This window comes from Sycon ciliatum, chromosome 13 (genome assembly GCF_964019385.1).
Source record: "Sycon ciliatum chromosome 13, ocSycCili1.1, whole genome shotgun sequence".
NCBI classification, from domain to species: domain Eukaryota; kingdom Metazoa; phylum Porifera; class Calcarea; order Leucosolenida; family Sycettidae; genus Sycon; species Sycon ciliatum.
Window position 1 is genome coordinate 5,992,337 of NC_088655.1, and position 15,816 is coordinate 6,008,152.

The following is a 15,816-nucleotide window of genomic DNA, read 5'->3' on the forward strand; positions in this document are numbered from 1 at the left end:
GTGTGTGTGTGTGTGTGTGTGTGTGTGTGTGTGTGTTGTTGTTGTTGTTGAAATTTTATTTTGTATCGCAGACCAAACGGGCGTGTGTGTGTGTGTGTGTGTGGGTGTGGGTGTGGGTGTGGGTGTGGGTGTGGGTGTGGGTGTGGGTGTGGGTGTGGGTGTGGGTGTGGGTGTGGGTGTGGGTGTGGGTGTGGGTGTGGGTGTGTGTGTGTGTGGGTGTGGTGTGTGTGTGTGTGGGGGGGGGGGGGTGTTGTGCGTGTGTGTGTGTGGGGGGGGGGGGTGCGTGCATGCGTGTGTATGTGTGCATGTGTCTTTTGTTGTTATTGTCTTTGTCATTGGTGTTGATGTTGGTGATGGTGTCACTGCCACCATCACCACCCCTGTACTGAAGTACACCGCACATTTGGGAGCAGCGTGGTCATTTCTGGCTGCTGAGAATGAACAATAAGTAGTGTGCGTATGTGTGTGTGTGTGGGGTGTGTGTGTGTGTGTGTGTGTGTGTGTGTGTGTGTGGGGGGGGGGGGGGGGGGGTGGGTGGGTGTGTGTGTGGGTAAGCATTTGGAAGTTGGACTAGTTTTGGCTCAACAATCCAGTTTGTCCTTACTATAATATCTTTCATGGCTGAGGTTGTTGGTATGTCTGTTGGCTCTGGGTTCCCAGTACTCAGTAGCCGAGGCTGGTTGGTAAAATAACTCCAATTTCACTTCAAGGTACCAGTGCATCTCGTGTCTGCTTCTATCAAAGCAGCGAGCTGTCTATACTGGTTACCCCAGCAAGTGTAGGGTGTGCATAGGTAACTGTCTTTGCCGTTTTATGCCGATGTACTCAGTGTGGTGTAGACCAGGTGTGCATTGGTGGTCGATTCACATGGCTTCGCCAGTTTTGTGGATTAGACAGTTATCTGGTGCAAGTCTTGATCTGTCTCATTCAGATCTTGCTCGCTATCGTTGCTACAAGGCCATGGTAAAAAATAAAGTTGATTCTCAGGTCATGAGCCTGTGAAAATCGGTGCGAGCGAGCGATTTTTTATTTTATTCACCACAAATATTTTTCCAAAGATAGGGTCACACATATGTACATGGCCATGACGTCACATGTTCATAATAATTCAGGCCAGGGAGTAGAAAAATACCGGTATTTTACTACTCCCTGATTCATGCCTTTCGCATTGACCGTTTTCATGCGCGCATATGCATGCATAGAAATAAAAAATCGTCCGTACGCCGCCAAAATTCGGTGCGCGGGTACTGTAAATGGCCTAATAAATTTTCGTGATTTCTTAGAACCAGCGAGTTTGCGATGGTAAAAATTCGCGAAACACTGTGGCCACTTACATCCACCCACTGTTGAAGTTAGATTTCACGATGGTTAATATTCGCGTTACTCTCTTCTCGCGAACATTAATCCGTCGTGAATATTAGCCATTTTACAGTACTTGAGAATGAAAGATAATTTTTACCATGGCTTAAGAAAATATCTGTGGGTGCACATCCAGTGCATTTGCACATTTTCTTGCTTCTCTTGTGACGGGCGTTTACATGGTACATGGTACATGGTGTGTGTGCGCACGTGTGTGTGTGTGTGTGTGTGTGTGTGTGTATGTGTGTGTGTGTGTGTGTGTGTGTGTGTGTGTGTGTGTACATGTATTTGTGTACACGTGTGTATAAATGACATGGAAAAGCCTCTTGTACGGGCAAGAACAAAGTAATACAGCTAGCGTGTGTTGAAGAAGAAAATGAGCGGAAACGTACTATGCTGTGAAACACGCATGAGGCATGATCAGGGCAAATGACAGCTGAAAAGAAAAGGAAAGAAAACAAACACACACACACACACACACACAACAACAACAACAACAACAACAACAACAACAACAACAACAATAAGTGCCATACACATGAATGTTAACGGCCAACGCCAAGGCCGACACCATCGCAAATTGCCAGCCCACCGAGACGACGACGTGAACCCCGGAGACGAAGGTCGACAGCCCGGAAAACAGCAAACTGATGGTGGATCCGCACCCAGGGCATGACGTCGCTGTAGGACTTGTCCCACCTGGAGGCAAGGCGCATAGCAAGTCGCCGTTGATACGCACGGTACTCTGTGTGCAGTGCACCATCAGTTGAGCAGACCAGCGGGGTGAAGGATGCTCGCAGCTCCTCTGCGGCCGCCTTGTACTTTCTCTTCTTGGAAGAGGCAGCACTGTTGGACACGGCGTTCCAAGAGAGGTTCGAGCGGACGTAGCTGGGTGCGTCGGCATCCACGACGCGGTTGTCAAAGTACGCCACCCTGTCTCCTTCCCAAACTCCCCGGACCAGCCAATCCGCCTGCAGTGTGGGGCGGTGGTTGCCATCTTGCACAGGTACCATCACCGGCTCGACAGCCACACCTCCCCATGCAACGTCTGCCAGCCGGGCATCGAAGTCGCGGACATCGTTGTGCCCGCGCTTGATGAGCCCACCCTTCATGCAATCCAGACCATGCTGTAGGGAGAAAGCAGCAATAAATGATGTGTACATGTATTTGTGTACAGGTGTGTATAAATGATGTGTACATGTATTTGTGTACACGTGTGTATAAATGTTGTGTACATGTATTTGTGTACACGTGTGTATAAATGATGTGTACATGTATTTGTGTACACGTGTGTATAAATGGTGTGTACATGTATTTGTGTACGTGTGTGTGTATAAATGATGTGTACATCATGTATTTGTGTACGTGTGTGTGTATAAATGGTGTGTACATGTATTTGTGTGTGTGTGTGTATAAATGATGTGTACATCATGTATTTGTGTACGTGTGTGTGTATAAATGATGTGTACATCATGTATTTGTGTACGTGTGTGTGTATAAATGATGTGTACATCATGTATTTGTTTGTTTGTCACATACATGTTACAGGTGTCTACACTCTCTAACCAGGTCATCGTTGTCATGGTCACTGAGGACAGAGTCGGAACAGTGGCTGATGTTTCCTATCATCAACCAGTAGTCATGCTGGCTAGAAATTGGCCATTGTGGCAATTTGTTGTTTACTCTTTCACTTGCAAAATGTCCTGCATGTGTTTACACCAATCTTTCTCTTGTTTACCTCAGACAGAACTATGGATTTTGCTTTTGTGTTCACTGACACTTTCACTCGTCTTTTTTAAGTTTTTTTATGAATGTATGTGTTTGTGAGCGAATGTGTATGTTGAATGTATGTGTGTGTGTGTGTGTGTGTGCGTGTGTATGTGTGTGTGTGTGTTTGTTTGTGCATTTGCACTTCTTGCCGCCTGCAAAATTTGCCTAGCTATTTTTGTAGCACAATGTGCTTGTGTGTAATGCCATTTCGCTTGCTCTTCTTCGTCATCAATGATGTCCATGTGTGTATTTGCCCTGAAGTTCCCGTTTGGCTTGCTTTTAGTACTACAACGTAACAGAACACACTGTCATGGTTGTTTGTATGTTGAACAGTTCGACTTGTTTTTATCCATCATTTCTGATCACAACACGCTTTGTGCATTTCACTGCAGCTTCACATGCTAGTCTTCATCATTACCTCATGGAAATGTATGTGTGCGTGTGCGCATTGCGATGTTACTTGTTTTTACTTTTATTTTTACATGACACAATTATTATGTTTATGAACTACAGCACTGCAGTTTCGCTTCTTATTTTTCTCATCACTAAAGCACAGAATTTGTTTGTGTGACCCACAGTTTCCCTCTTTTTTACCCATCATTCCAGACCCCAGTGAGCTTTTTTGTCATTGTTATTCCCTTGCCAGCCTACATCACTACTGACCTGCAATATGATTGCGGGTATGTGTGTGTGTGCAGTGATGGTTTCATTTGTTTTCTGTGACAGTTACACAACATGATGTGTTTGTGTACACTGCTGTTTCACTTGTATCATTTCTTATCACTACAGCACAGAATAGGTGTGTGTGTGGGTGTGTGGACTGATCATGCACTTCATTACTTTTATCCATGATGTGAAATCACAGTGTGGTCTTTGTGCAGCTCAGCACTGTTTTCATTGCTGTTTTCGTTGCTTTTTCACTGCCAGCTGTTTTCGTTGCGTTTTCATTGCCAGCTGTCTTCGTTCCTTTTTCACTGCCAACTGTTTTCGTTGCCGTTTTTGTTGCTTTTCGCTTCTAGTATTCTATATGGTGAAGTCGGCAATGTATTTTCATGCTCTGCTGTTTTCTGTATCAGTAAGGAACCCACTTTGTCGGAACTGCACTTTACTTTGCATGCCTTCTTTTTTAATTACAGCACAGAATGTGTGTGCGTGTGTGTCTGCACTGATCTTGCACTTATTTTCCTTATCATTGCACAACATGATGCGTTTACACTTTACACCATGTACCACTGCTGCAATTGCCTTGCCGGATCATTACGTCATTACGTCATTACGTCATTACGGTACACAACTTGTTAGTGTACTGTGCACTGCACTTTCGCTATTTTCATCATCATTATTCGGAAGTCTTGTTTTTGTTATCCATACGGAGACCCGATTTTCACAGTGTGCCGTCTGCTGCTCAATGTGTTGTGCTGGATGCATTAGATATCCTTAGCTAAAAAAACGCTAACGTAAACGCAAGCCTTTCCGTACCTCGGATCGTTCAAGCTGACTTTTCCCTTAGCACAAAGTACGTTATAGTTGAAACGAAGTAGTCGTGACAACCATGGCGATATAAATTTTCGTGGAAACAGATGCGGGAAATTCAAAATTTTGAACCAGGGATTAGTTTGCTGTCGTTCCGAAAGAATACCTTGGCGAGGTCTTTTACTCTGGAATAGCAAAAGCACGGCGAACATGAGTTTTCGCTGTTCCCAGGTCCTTGGAAACCCTTTCCTAAACGCAGCACCGAAGACTGTAAGGGTTCTCCAGCTCCAGCACGTCTGGGAGAGGCCGATGAATTTCTTCCTCAGGAGTGCCGCGGAACTGGTCCTTTGTTTCCCAGATGGGATAGAGGGAGAACGGCACGAAGCAGAGGACGCAGAAATTGTCAACTGAAAGGCAAAACTCGCCAAAAAGCTAAATGTCACAAGAGGAAGCAATCTCGACTCTCGATCTCATCTCGATCTGCACGTCGACCTGCTTTTTATCTCCCGCCAGTTACAAAACAATGCGAGTTTTTGCATTTTTTGCAGAATTTCCATAACGAACGTCGGCCCGTTATTTTGAGCTCTGTAACGTTTTTCCGTTATCCGATAACGTCTTTTGTCACGGCTGGGAGTGAGTACCGTAAAAGTTAGCGTTATCGTACTTTTGCTAAGGATGTCTAATGTACATGTATGAGTGCGGTGAAGCATGTTACTGAACTGTTTTCATGCCTGTGTGTGCACTGATGGTGACTATAGTTCAGCTAATTCTTATGTAAATCCGTTTTTCCATCGCTCTCAAATAGAGTAGGGATATGCTGAAGGTTGACATTTGATAATGACAAAATTGGTCAGTGGAGAAACGACGTGGGGACAGAGAGATGGCTGACTATGTACTTCATGATAACAGGAATCAGAAATAGAGCATAATTGTTTAAAGATGACTGCATGTGTGAGAGAGTAGTTATGTACGAAGTGCCTGTTGTCCTGGTAACTAATCTCACGAAACAAGGACTTATCCTTAAGGCCGTACTAACTACATGATGATTGTATTACACGTGTACTTAGGTGTTGCACTGCACCATGCATTTTACACACTACACAGTACAGTACATGTGTACTTAGGTGTTGCACTGCACCATGCATTTTACACACTACACAGTACAGTACATGTGTACTTAGGTGTTGCACTGCACCATGCATTTTACACACTACACAGTACAGTACATGTGTACTTAGGTGTTGCACTGCACCATGCATTTTACACACTACACAATACAGTACATGTGTACTTAGGTGTTGCACTGCACCATGCAGTTTACACACTACACAGTACAGTACATGTGTACTTAGGTGTGGCACTGTACCATGCATTTTACACACTACACAGTACAGTACATGTGTACTTAGGTGTTGCACTGCACCATGCATTTTACACACTACACAGTACAGTACATGTGTACTTAGGTGTTGCACTGCACCATGCATTTTACACACTACACAGTACAGTACATGTGTACTTAGGTGTTGCACTGCACCATGCAGTTTACACACTACACAGTACAGTACATGTGTACTTAGGTGTTGCACTGCACCATGCATTTTACACACTACACAGTACAGTACATGTGTACTTAGGTGTTGCACTGCACCATGCATTTGTTAGGACTGATACAGTCACACTTCAACGATCGGAGCAAGTCGACACGACAAGGAATCTCAAAGGTTCGGGATAGGATAAGGTAAGAAAGACCAAGCAAGGCGAGCACGACAAGGCTAGACAGGCTAGAAGGGGCAGAGCAAATGCTCCAGCAAGAGCTTATCTAGGGCCTGGGTAGCTATGGAGATAAATGTGCTAAAGCGCGAGTCCAGCTACCCAGGCCAAAGAAAGAAAAGATTAGGAAAAGCAACCAGGGTGAGTACGAGGCTGTGAAGGTGAGTGCGCGCCCGGAAAGGTGAGTTCGCGCCTGTAAAGGTGAGTACGAGAGTGAAAGTGAGTGCGCGCCCGAAAAGGTGAGTACGAGAGTGAAAGTGAGTGCGCGCCTGTAAAGGTGAGTTCGAGGGTGCGAGTGCGTACGAGTGTGCGAGTGCGTGCATATGTGAAATCGTGAACCTAACATACCACCCCTGCTTGAAAAAGACTCCGCGTCCACGTGGAGAAAAGGAAGGGGAAAAAATTGCAAATAGCTCGAATATACAGACATTTATGGGACAACAAAAAATTTAAATTGACCTGTGAATAATTGCTGAGGGAACAAGAAAAATAGTTAAAACAGTAGTAAACACAATCATGAATGTGATCAATATTTAAGATGCATACAAAGTTGTAACTCTTGAGGCGATCTAAGAATAACGATAAGGACGAAGACGAAGAAACGACAGGCACCCCGGAAGACAACTTCCGAAGCGCCTGTCCGCACACGCAACACCAGGGAAAAGGACGACGACAACGAAACGACAGGCACCCCGGAAGAAGACAACTTCCGAAGCGCCTGCCCGCACACGCAACACCAAGGAAAAGGACGACGACAACGAAACGACAGGCACCCCGGAAGAAGACAACTTCCGAAGCGCCTGCCCGCACACGCAACACCAAGGAAAAATACAACGACGAAGAAACGACAGGCACCCCGGAAGAAGACAACTTCCGAAGCGCCTGTCCGCACATTCAACACGTCCACACACATAAACGCAAACAAAACCAGGCATAACGGTGGACAACAAAGGTACAGGCGTGCGCATGACGTGGCGAAATCTGTCGAAATGCGGGCTGTATACTAGAAACAAAAATAGGAATGTCAGTAGGCGTTAAACAGTAAGGGAACAAGCTAACGCATGGCGAGGCGAACACCGTCGATCTGCGAGGAAAAGAATTATTCGTACACGAGACAATCCTCAGTTGCACATTCGCTCAGAAAAGAGTAAACGCGCGAGCAACATCATCGGGACAAACGGACTAAGACCCACAAGACACAAAAACCGCACGCGCAAATGATACAACCCGCAAGTTCAAAAATAGAAAAAAAGAAGAAAAAGAAACGCACCCACACAACAACAACAACAACGCACACACAACATGGCAAGGGAAACACAATGGCTACAAGTCGGCACAAAAAACGATTAGGACAACAGTAGACAGACAATCAGGACCAGGACATCACCATACAAACCAACGGGGGGAGTGGTCATACACCGGACCCCGACGAGGAAACACATAACGAGGACGACGATTGGGTGGAGGGCCAGTCCAGTGACGGTACGGTGCGTGGCGGGGCACGGTCGGCATAATAAGGCGGTGCGGTGGCAGAACGTCGGCGTCGAAGTATCGGTGTCTCGTCGGGCGTATCGTCGGGCGTATCGTTCGTGGTCGTTGTCGAGGCTGTGGGCGTGGTCGTTGTCGAGGAGGCGGGCGTGGTCGTTGGAGCGGTGGTCGGTAAGTGCGGATAATCAGGCGCTGACGAATAGCCGTTACCAGTTCCTCTGCCGATGGAGGGCGCGGTGGTATAACAGGGTGGCGACGCGCGGCGCCCAATCGTGCCGGCCTGATTAGTCCGGGCGTCGGTGGTGGAGATGGAAGGACGGGCGTCCGTGGCGACGGCGGCGACGGTGCTTGCCGCACCCAGTCGTCGAATTCCGGCGGCGTCCCCCATGGTTGGATATCCCATGGCTCTAACATGGCGCAATTCGGATGCGGCGGCGGCGTTTGGGGCGGAGGTGGAGGCGGAGGAGACGAGGGCGGCGAATTCGGCGGAAGCGGAAGCAAGAGGGCTGCTGCCATTTCGTCATCAGGCGAAAGAGACATACTCGCTATCATGGTGATGAGTGAAGCCCCACACCCAGGACGAGAACAACGAAGCAAAACAACCGACCACACACACCAAACAAAACAACACCGAATTAAAGGACACTTATCGGTAAAGAATATTAAATTAAGTCGGAGGGCGAGAACGAGTATTGTACGTGTGTGTAGGTGCAGCAAGTGTTGGTCGCGGAGGCGCAGCAAGAGTTGTTCGTGTAGGCGCAGCAAGCGGTGTTCGTGCAGCAGGTCCCATTTGTGTCAAACATTTCCGAAGGCGATTTCGATGGACTGTGCAAGGCCGATGGCGGATAGGACTCTCAAATCGAGGTTCAATCGCATACGTAACGTCTGTCGGTTTCTTTACAATTTCCCAAGGTCCCGACCAATATTTGAAAAATTTAGGCGAAACTTGAGGCGGCGGATGTCGATGTAACCAAACTCGGTCACCTACATTCAATGGGCTAGCGCGAGATTTTCGATCGTGACGGACTTTAGAACAACGTTGACTAGAATCGAGATGTTTTCGAACCAAATCGTAGGAGGAACGCAACTTTGAAACATGTTCATTCGCAAAAGATTCGTGCGTTTCAGGAAGTGAGTCGGCAGGCGGAGGACACAAAATATCGAGAGGCATGTGTGCCTCGCGACCAAACATTAAAGAATACGGCGTAAAATTCGTAGACGCGTGAACACTCGTATTGTACGCTAACATCGTCGAAGGAAGTAGCTCGTCCCAATTTGAATTGGCCTCGTCAACAAAAATCTTCAAAACATTCTGGATCGTTCTATTCGCTCTCTCAACAACACCATCGCCCTGCGGATGATACGGAGTCGTTCGTGATTTATCAATGTCAAGACGTAGGCATAGCTCGCGAAACAATAGTGATTCGAACTGCTTACCCTGGTCAGTGTGAATGCGCTCAGGTAAACCATGGCGAGACACAAACTCTTTTACAAAACATTGAGCGACAGTACATGCACGAATATCTGGCAATGGATAGCATTCAGTCCATTTTGAAAAATGATCAACAACCACGAGAATATATGCATTTTTTGACGATGAAATTGGCAGTGGGCCCATCAGATCCATTGCAACTAGTTCAAGCGGTTTGGAAGAAGCCAAATGTTGCAAAGGTGCACGATCAACTGGATTCTTTGCTTTCGAACGCTGACAGTCGGTACACCTGCGACAAAATTCGTCAATCTCAGCGCGAAACCCAATCCAAAAATACTTTTTCGCGACTAATGCAATCGTGCGTCGTGTGGCGAAATGGCCGGTCACTGCTGTCGAGTGCGCTTCACGAATAATACGACTACGAAATGTGCGAGGAACAATCAATTGGCTAGCATTAATCTGAAGTCTTCGATAAACCAAACCATTGTCGACAAAAAGTTTACCTTTTTCGGTCCATAGAGCGCGTGCGCCTGGACGAGTCGGTTGCTTATTGCGGTTGTCGCTTTGTAATAGGTTTTTGATTTCTTTAAGATCTTGATCGTTGTCAGTAGCTTCTTGCCATTCCCTACATGCCTCATCACTGCCTAGAAAATGTAGCGAGTTAATCGCGGGCGGCGCGTCATCGACAGGGTATCTTGAAAGACCATCTGCGTTTCCGTGTTGTGCGCCCGGGCGATGTATCCATGCATAATCATATTCCGACAAATGTTCGATCCAACGGGCAACTTGTCCCCTTGGATTTTTGAAAGTACGTAGCCATTTCAACGCTTGGTGATCGCAACGAATCTGAAACTGCGCATGCAAAAGGTAGACTCGAAAATGTTCAGTCGCCCATACTACCGCAAGAAGTTCTTGTCGCGTTGTACTGTAATTTCTTTCCGGGTCCGATAAACTACGACTAGCAAACGCAATTGGTCGTTCTACACCATCGTCATCAAGCTGTGAAAGAACTGCGCCAAGTCCGGAATTCGATGCGTCAGTGTCTAAAATAAACGGACGGTTCCAGTTTGGATACGGCAAAACAGGTGCAGTTGCAAGTTCAGATCTCAGTTTCATAAATGCGTCCAACTGTTCTTTACCCCACTGAAAAACTTGACCTTTCCTGGACAATTTCGTCAAAGGTGCAGCAACACGAGCAAAGTTACGAATGAAGCGGCGATAATAGTTTGCAAAACCCACAAACCCCTGTACATGTTTGATTGTCTTCGGAATTGGCCACTCAGAAACTTGATCTACCTTCTTTGCACTTGGTGTAACCCCTTTTTCTGAAATGCAATGTCCCAGAAAAGAAACATCCGTACGCAGCAAATTGCATTTCCTAGGTTTAATCTTAAGACCTGCGCTCTCGAGAGCTTTCAAAACAGCTAAAAGATTTTCCGCATGCTCTTCCCGCGTGCGACCGAAAACAATTATGTCATCGAGATAGATTAAACACTTAACATACAAAAGACCTTTAAGAACCGTATACATTAATCGCTGAAACGTGGCGGGTGCGTTAGTGAGTCCGAAAGGCATTCTGCGAAACTGATAGAGACCGTGGGGCGTGACGAAAGCGGTTTTTTCGCGATCTTCGGGCGCTACCAAAACTTGCCAATAACCCGATTGCAAATCCAAAGTCGAAAAGTATTTTGCGCCGTGCAATGCGTCGAGCGTGTCATCGATGCGCGGTAAAGGAAAAGCGTCTTTTCGCGTGACGTTATTCAAGTTTCGATAATCAACGCAAAATCGTGTCCCACCTCCGTCCTTCTTCGCTAAAACAATTGGGCTTGCCCACGGTGAAGAACTCGGTTCGATAATATCTTGCTCTAACATGTCATCTACTAATTTACGAGTCAGCTTCGCTTTATCCGGTGATAATCGACGGGCGTTGTGGCGGATCGGACGATTGTCGGTAAGTGTGATAGTGTGATGTATTTCGTCTGTCTTTCCAACGTCATTATCATCTACCGCAATTACTGATCGCATGCTTAACAAAAGTCGTTGTAAATGCTTAATCGCAGCGCTATCTCCCACACAACCAGACCAATTAAACTTATTAAGCAAACTCTTATCTTCTATCGGAACATTATCGTCAAGCTTTGGGAATAGAGGTGATGAGGATGAGATGGTGTGTTTTGGAATTACGGAACTCTTCGAACGCAATGGAAACGATTTTCGATACGCGGTAAGTGTGTGGTCGGACTCGAATGAAATGCTCATGCCATGGCCAGTCAACGTGTTTACACCAATAATCACCTCCTCTTGTACCCCCTCCACTACCAAAGCTTTAGTCTTTACTACTGTCGAATGGTCGAATGCGATACAAACCTGCGCGACCCCATGTACTTTAATCGAAGACCCCGTCGCGCTTTGGAGTGCATCGATACCAACTGTGGACTGAGGCGCGAGTGTAGTCATCGGTGCAAATGTTTCAAATACATCTTTTCGAATTACCGTGAATGCTGCCCCCGTGTCCACCAGAGCTGCTACCACTGCGCCTTTGCCTTTTTGTCGTCTGGAAATTTTTATTTGCAAATGGCAGCCTTTCGTCCAATATCGACGAACGCAGTGGGCAGTTCGGGTGAACACAGGGGAAACAACCCCCCTCACAATAGAAACCACGAACCCCAGTAAGCGTAACACTAAGGCAATGCACAAGAACGGAAATCTCCCTATAATCGACGTAACAAATTTAAGGGCGTGAACAAGCATCTTAAAGAACAGGATCGAGTACGGTAATAACAGAGTGACAGTCGACTTAACAGAATGAACGGCATGGAGGAACATCGTAAATAACAGGATCGAGTACGGCAGTAACAAAGTAAAAGGATTAAAGGTCGAGGCAAAAGTGTTCGTATCGGTGGTGATTTTCGATATCGGAGTAGAAGTGGTTGGCAGCCTCTCGTCAGCCACTAAAAGCGGTTTAAAGAATTACGTGAGTCCGAGCGGTCGCCAAAATGTTGCGAGTTTTGGGAACGCTTTTTGGTGAAACAGTCACGTTCAATGTGTCCTCGACGCTGACAAAAGAAACAAACAGGCGGTTCGCGGAAACTGATTCTACGATCCGACCTACGATCCCCCATTTGGCTACGCGATTCCGAGCTGTGCGGACGTTTGAAATCTCGGCGCTCAGGCGAAGGTGAGCGAGGTCGACTACTCGCCGGTTTCTGGTGTTCCAACAAAATTTTGCTAACACGCTCAGCTACACGCTCAACAAGTTCGTCTTCGTCAAAATTTTTCGATGGTGCGCGTACTTGAGAAACAGATGCAAATTCGGCGGCCGCAGCTGCGAGGACCGTACTCGACTTCTGTAAGTTTGTTTCCACTACCAAAGCTCTACGCTGTGCGGCGTCAAGTGTCTGTGGATCGAAATCGATTACTTTATCTTTAATTGGCGGATCTAAAGCATCAATAAACGCTTCTTTTGCGATGTCGTCGATTACTTCCGACGTCGCAGAAGGATATGCACGCGCAGTCATTAGTCTTATATCGGTGGCGAGTTTTACCAAACATTCGTTTGGGGATCGTCTACGATGGCGCAGTTTGACTCGAAACAAAGACGAATTCTCTTTTGGCAAAAAGTGATCAACCAACACAGTTCTCAATTGTACATAATCTTCGACTACCGATTTATCGCAGGCCAACAAAAATCTCGATGCTTCTTTCCTCAAAGATTTGCGCAAGAATCGGTACCGCAGTGCATCGCGATCATTAATCATAAGTCTCGAGGACGAGGCCACAGGTGAACTACAACTTTGATCAAAATCGGTATCTAACAAATTTTCGCAGCGCTCGACAGGTGGAAACCCATACGCCTCGCAAGCTGAATCAAACTCTAGAAAGAATACCTCGATATCTTCGCCAGGCGCGCCAGAAAACACAGGGAAACTACCAGCAGGTATGCGACACGGATCAACAGTCATTTTCGTTTATAAATTTTGGAACGGTACAGAAGTTTGGAATGATAGAAAAAAGAAAGATGGCACCTAACAAAAGTTCGGTACGACACAAAGATTTGTAAGCTAGAATTTCGAGCAAGGTACTACAAGAACTAAGTCGAGTTGAACCGAAACGAGACACAAGTAAAATGCAAGAAGGGCGCCTACCGAAAGTTTGGAACGATACAAAATAATATTGAAAGCTAACACGATGAGTAAGGTGCTACGAGAACGAAGTCGAGTCGAAACGAAACGAGACACAAGTAAAATGCAATACAGTCGGTAGAGCAGGGGTACTTACGGTTCTCAGGGTCGCGAGGTCGAGCGAAAGATCGGGCGCCAATGTTAGGACTGATACAGTCACACTTCAACGATCGGAGCAAGTCGACACGACAAGGAATCTCAAAGGTTCGGGATAGGAAAAGGTAAGAAAGACCAAGCAAGGCGAGCACGACAAGGCTAGACAGGCTAGAAGGGGCAGAGCAAATGCTCCAGCAAGAGCTTATCTAGGGCCTGGGTAGCTATGGAGATAAATGTGCTAAAGCGCGAGTCCAGCTACCCAGGCCAAAGAAAGAAAAGATTAGGAAAAGCAACCAGGGTGAGTACGAGGCTGTGAAGGTGAGTGCGCGCCCGGAAAGGTGAGTTCGCGCCTGTAAAGGTGAGTACGAGAGTGAAAGTGAGTGCGCGCCCGAAAAGGTGAGTACGAGAGTGAAAGTGAGTGCGCGCCTGTAAAGGTGAGTTCGAGGGTGCGAGTGCGTACGAGTGTGCGAGTGCGTGCATATGTGAAATCGTGAACCTAACACATTTTACACACTACACACTACAGTAGAGGAGACGGCTCGATACCGGGACGTTTTGACAGCCAAATTTGTATAGACCCAAACCGTTCATCAGCGTTGATTTTTCACTCGAAATATGTTTGTGGAAGGAAACTGGCATGTTGAAGTTTGCTCTGGGGCCAGAGTCAATCGAACTGAGCCACTCCTTTGTGTTGACCCATTGCCTCCAAGTTGCCCAATTTTTCGCTTCAAAAAAGTTCAAATCAGAGGTGGCTCCAAACCGGACACGTTTTAGAGTGCACGTCAAATTCACTCTGGGTCTGAAATTAGGTAATTGCTATCGCTCCACGACGGCCAGTATAGAGTAACAATAAGCCTTGTGTGTGCTTCCATTAGTTTTGATTGGTATGCGGTGCTTTATTGGCGAGAGGCGAGCCGCTGTTTACCTGCGACAAGAAGTTGATTTTTCGAAAGTCGTAAAACTCAAGTCGCAGTGCGAAGCAACACGTCAAAAACTCACCTGCTTGATATGGCGCTTCTGGTCATCGCAGAGCCATGAAATTTTGGCTCGGAGTATAACACATAGTAGTCTCACTGTGACATATGTTTTCTAATCAAAATACCAAGAGAGAAAGTGAATATTGAGTCCGTTCCGGTTTGCAACCGGTGTCCTATTTGAAACCGTCCCCTCTACATGTGTACTTAGGTGTTGCGCTGCACCATGCATTTTACACACTACACAGTACAGTACATGTGTACTTAGGTGTTGCACTGCACCATGCATTTTACACACTACACAGTACGGTACATGTGTACTTAGGTGTTGCACTGCACCATGCATTTTACACACTACACAGTACAGTACATGTGTACTTAGGTGTTGCACCGCACCATGCATTTTACACACTACACAGTACAGTACACGTGTACTTAGGTGTTGCACTGCACCATGCATTTTACACACTACACAGTACAGTACATGTGTACTTAGGTGTTCCACTGCACCATGCATTTTACACACTACACAGTACGGTACATGTGTACTTAGGTGTTGCACTGCACCATGCATTTTACACACTACACAGTACAGTACATGTGTACTTAGGTGTTGCACCGCACCATGCATTTTACACACTACACAGTACAGTACACGTGTACTTAGGTGTTGCACTGCACCATGCATTTTACACACTACACAGTACAGTACATGTGTACTTAGGTGTTGCACCGCACCATGCATTTTACACACTACACAGTACAGTACATGTGTACTTAGGTGTTGCACTGCACCATGCATTTTACACACTACACAGTACAGTACATGTGTACTTAGGTGTTGCACTGCACCATGCATTTTACACACTACACAGTACAGTACATGTGTACTTAGGTGTTCCACTGCACCATGCATTTTACACACTACACAGTACAGTACATGTGTACTTAGGTGTTGCACTGCACCATGCATTTTACACACTACACAGTACAGTACATGTGTACTTAGGTGTTGCACTGCACCATGCATTTTACACACTGCACAGTACAGTTTGGCACAGAAATAACTACTTGCCGTCATTCCATATTATACAACACATGATGACTGAGCAGTCGTGGCCAAAGAAATCTAATTAGCCAACCCACGTGCCGAAAGCAGCACCAAGGCTCATGCGGCCGCTGCGGCCCTCGGATCAGTTTTGGGTACGTGCATGAGGTCATTGGAGTGCAAACGCAGCGCTACTTTTGACTTGCGGGTATGATTTCTTTG

The 15,816-nt window shown here is 46.4% G+C and overlaps 2 protein-coding genes across 2 annotated transcripts in view; one reads left to right on the plus strand and one right to left on the minus strand.

Annotated features, from left to right (window-relative positions):
* Nucleotides 1-4,510, plus strand: part of LOC135830138 (uncharacterized) — a 17,134-nt gene extending 12,624 nt beyond the window's left edge. The window contains exon 5 of the mRNA XM_065342532.1: nucleotides 2,908-4,510. The gene's annotated coding sequence lies outside the window, so the exon portion shown is untranslated. The remainder of the gene's footprint in view (nucleotides 1-2,907) is intronic.
* A 3,276-nt stretch (nucleotides 4,511-7,786) lies between these two features.
* Nucleotides 7,787-8,251, minus strand: LOC135829091 (integumentary mucin C.1-like). Its single transcript, XM_065341496.1, has one exon. It carries the CDS (start codon nucleotides 8,249-8,251, stop codon nucleotides 7,787-7,789), a length of 465 nt encoding a protein of 154 aa, XP_065197568.1.
* Between the last annotated feature and the right edge of the window lie 7,565 nt (nucleotides 8,252-15,816).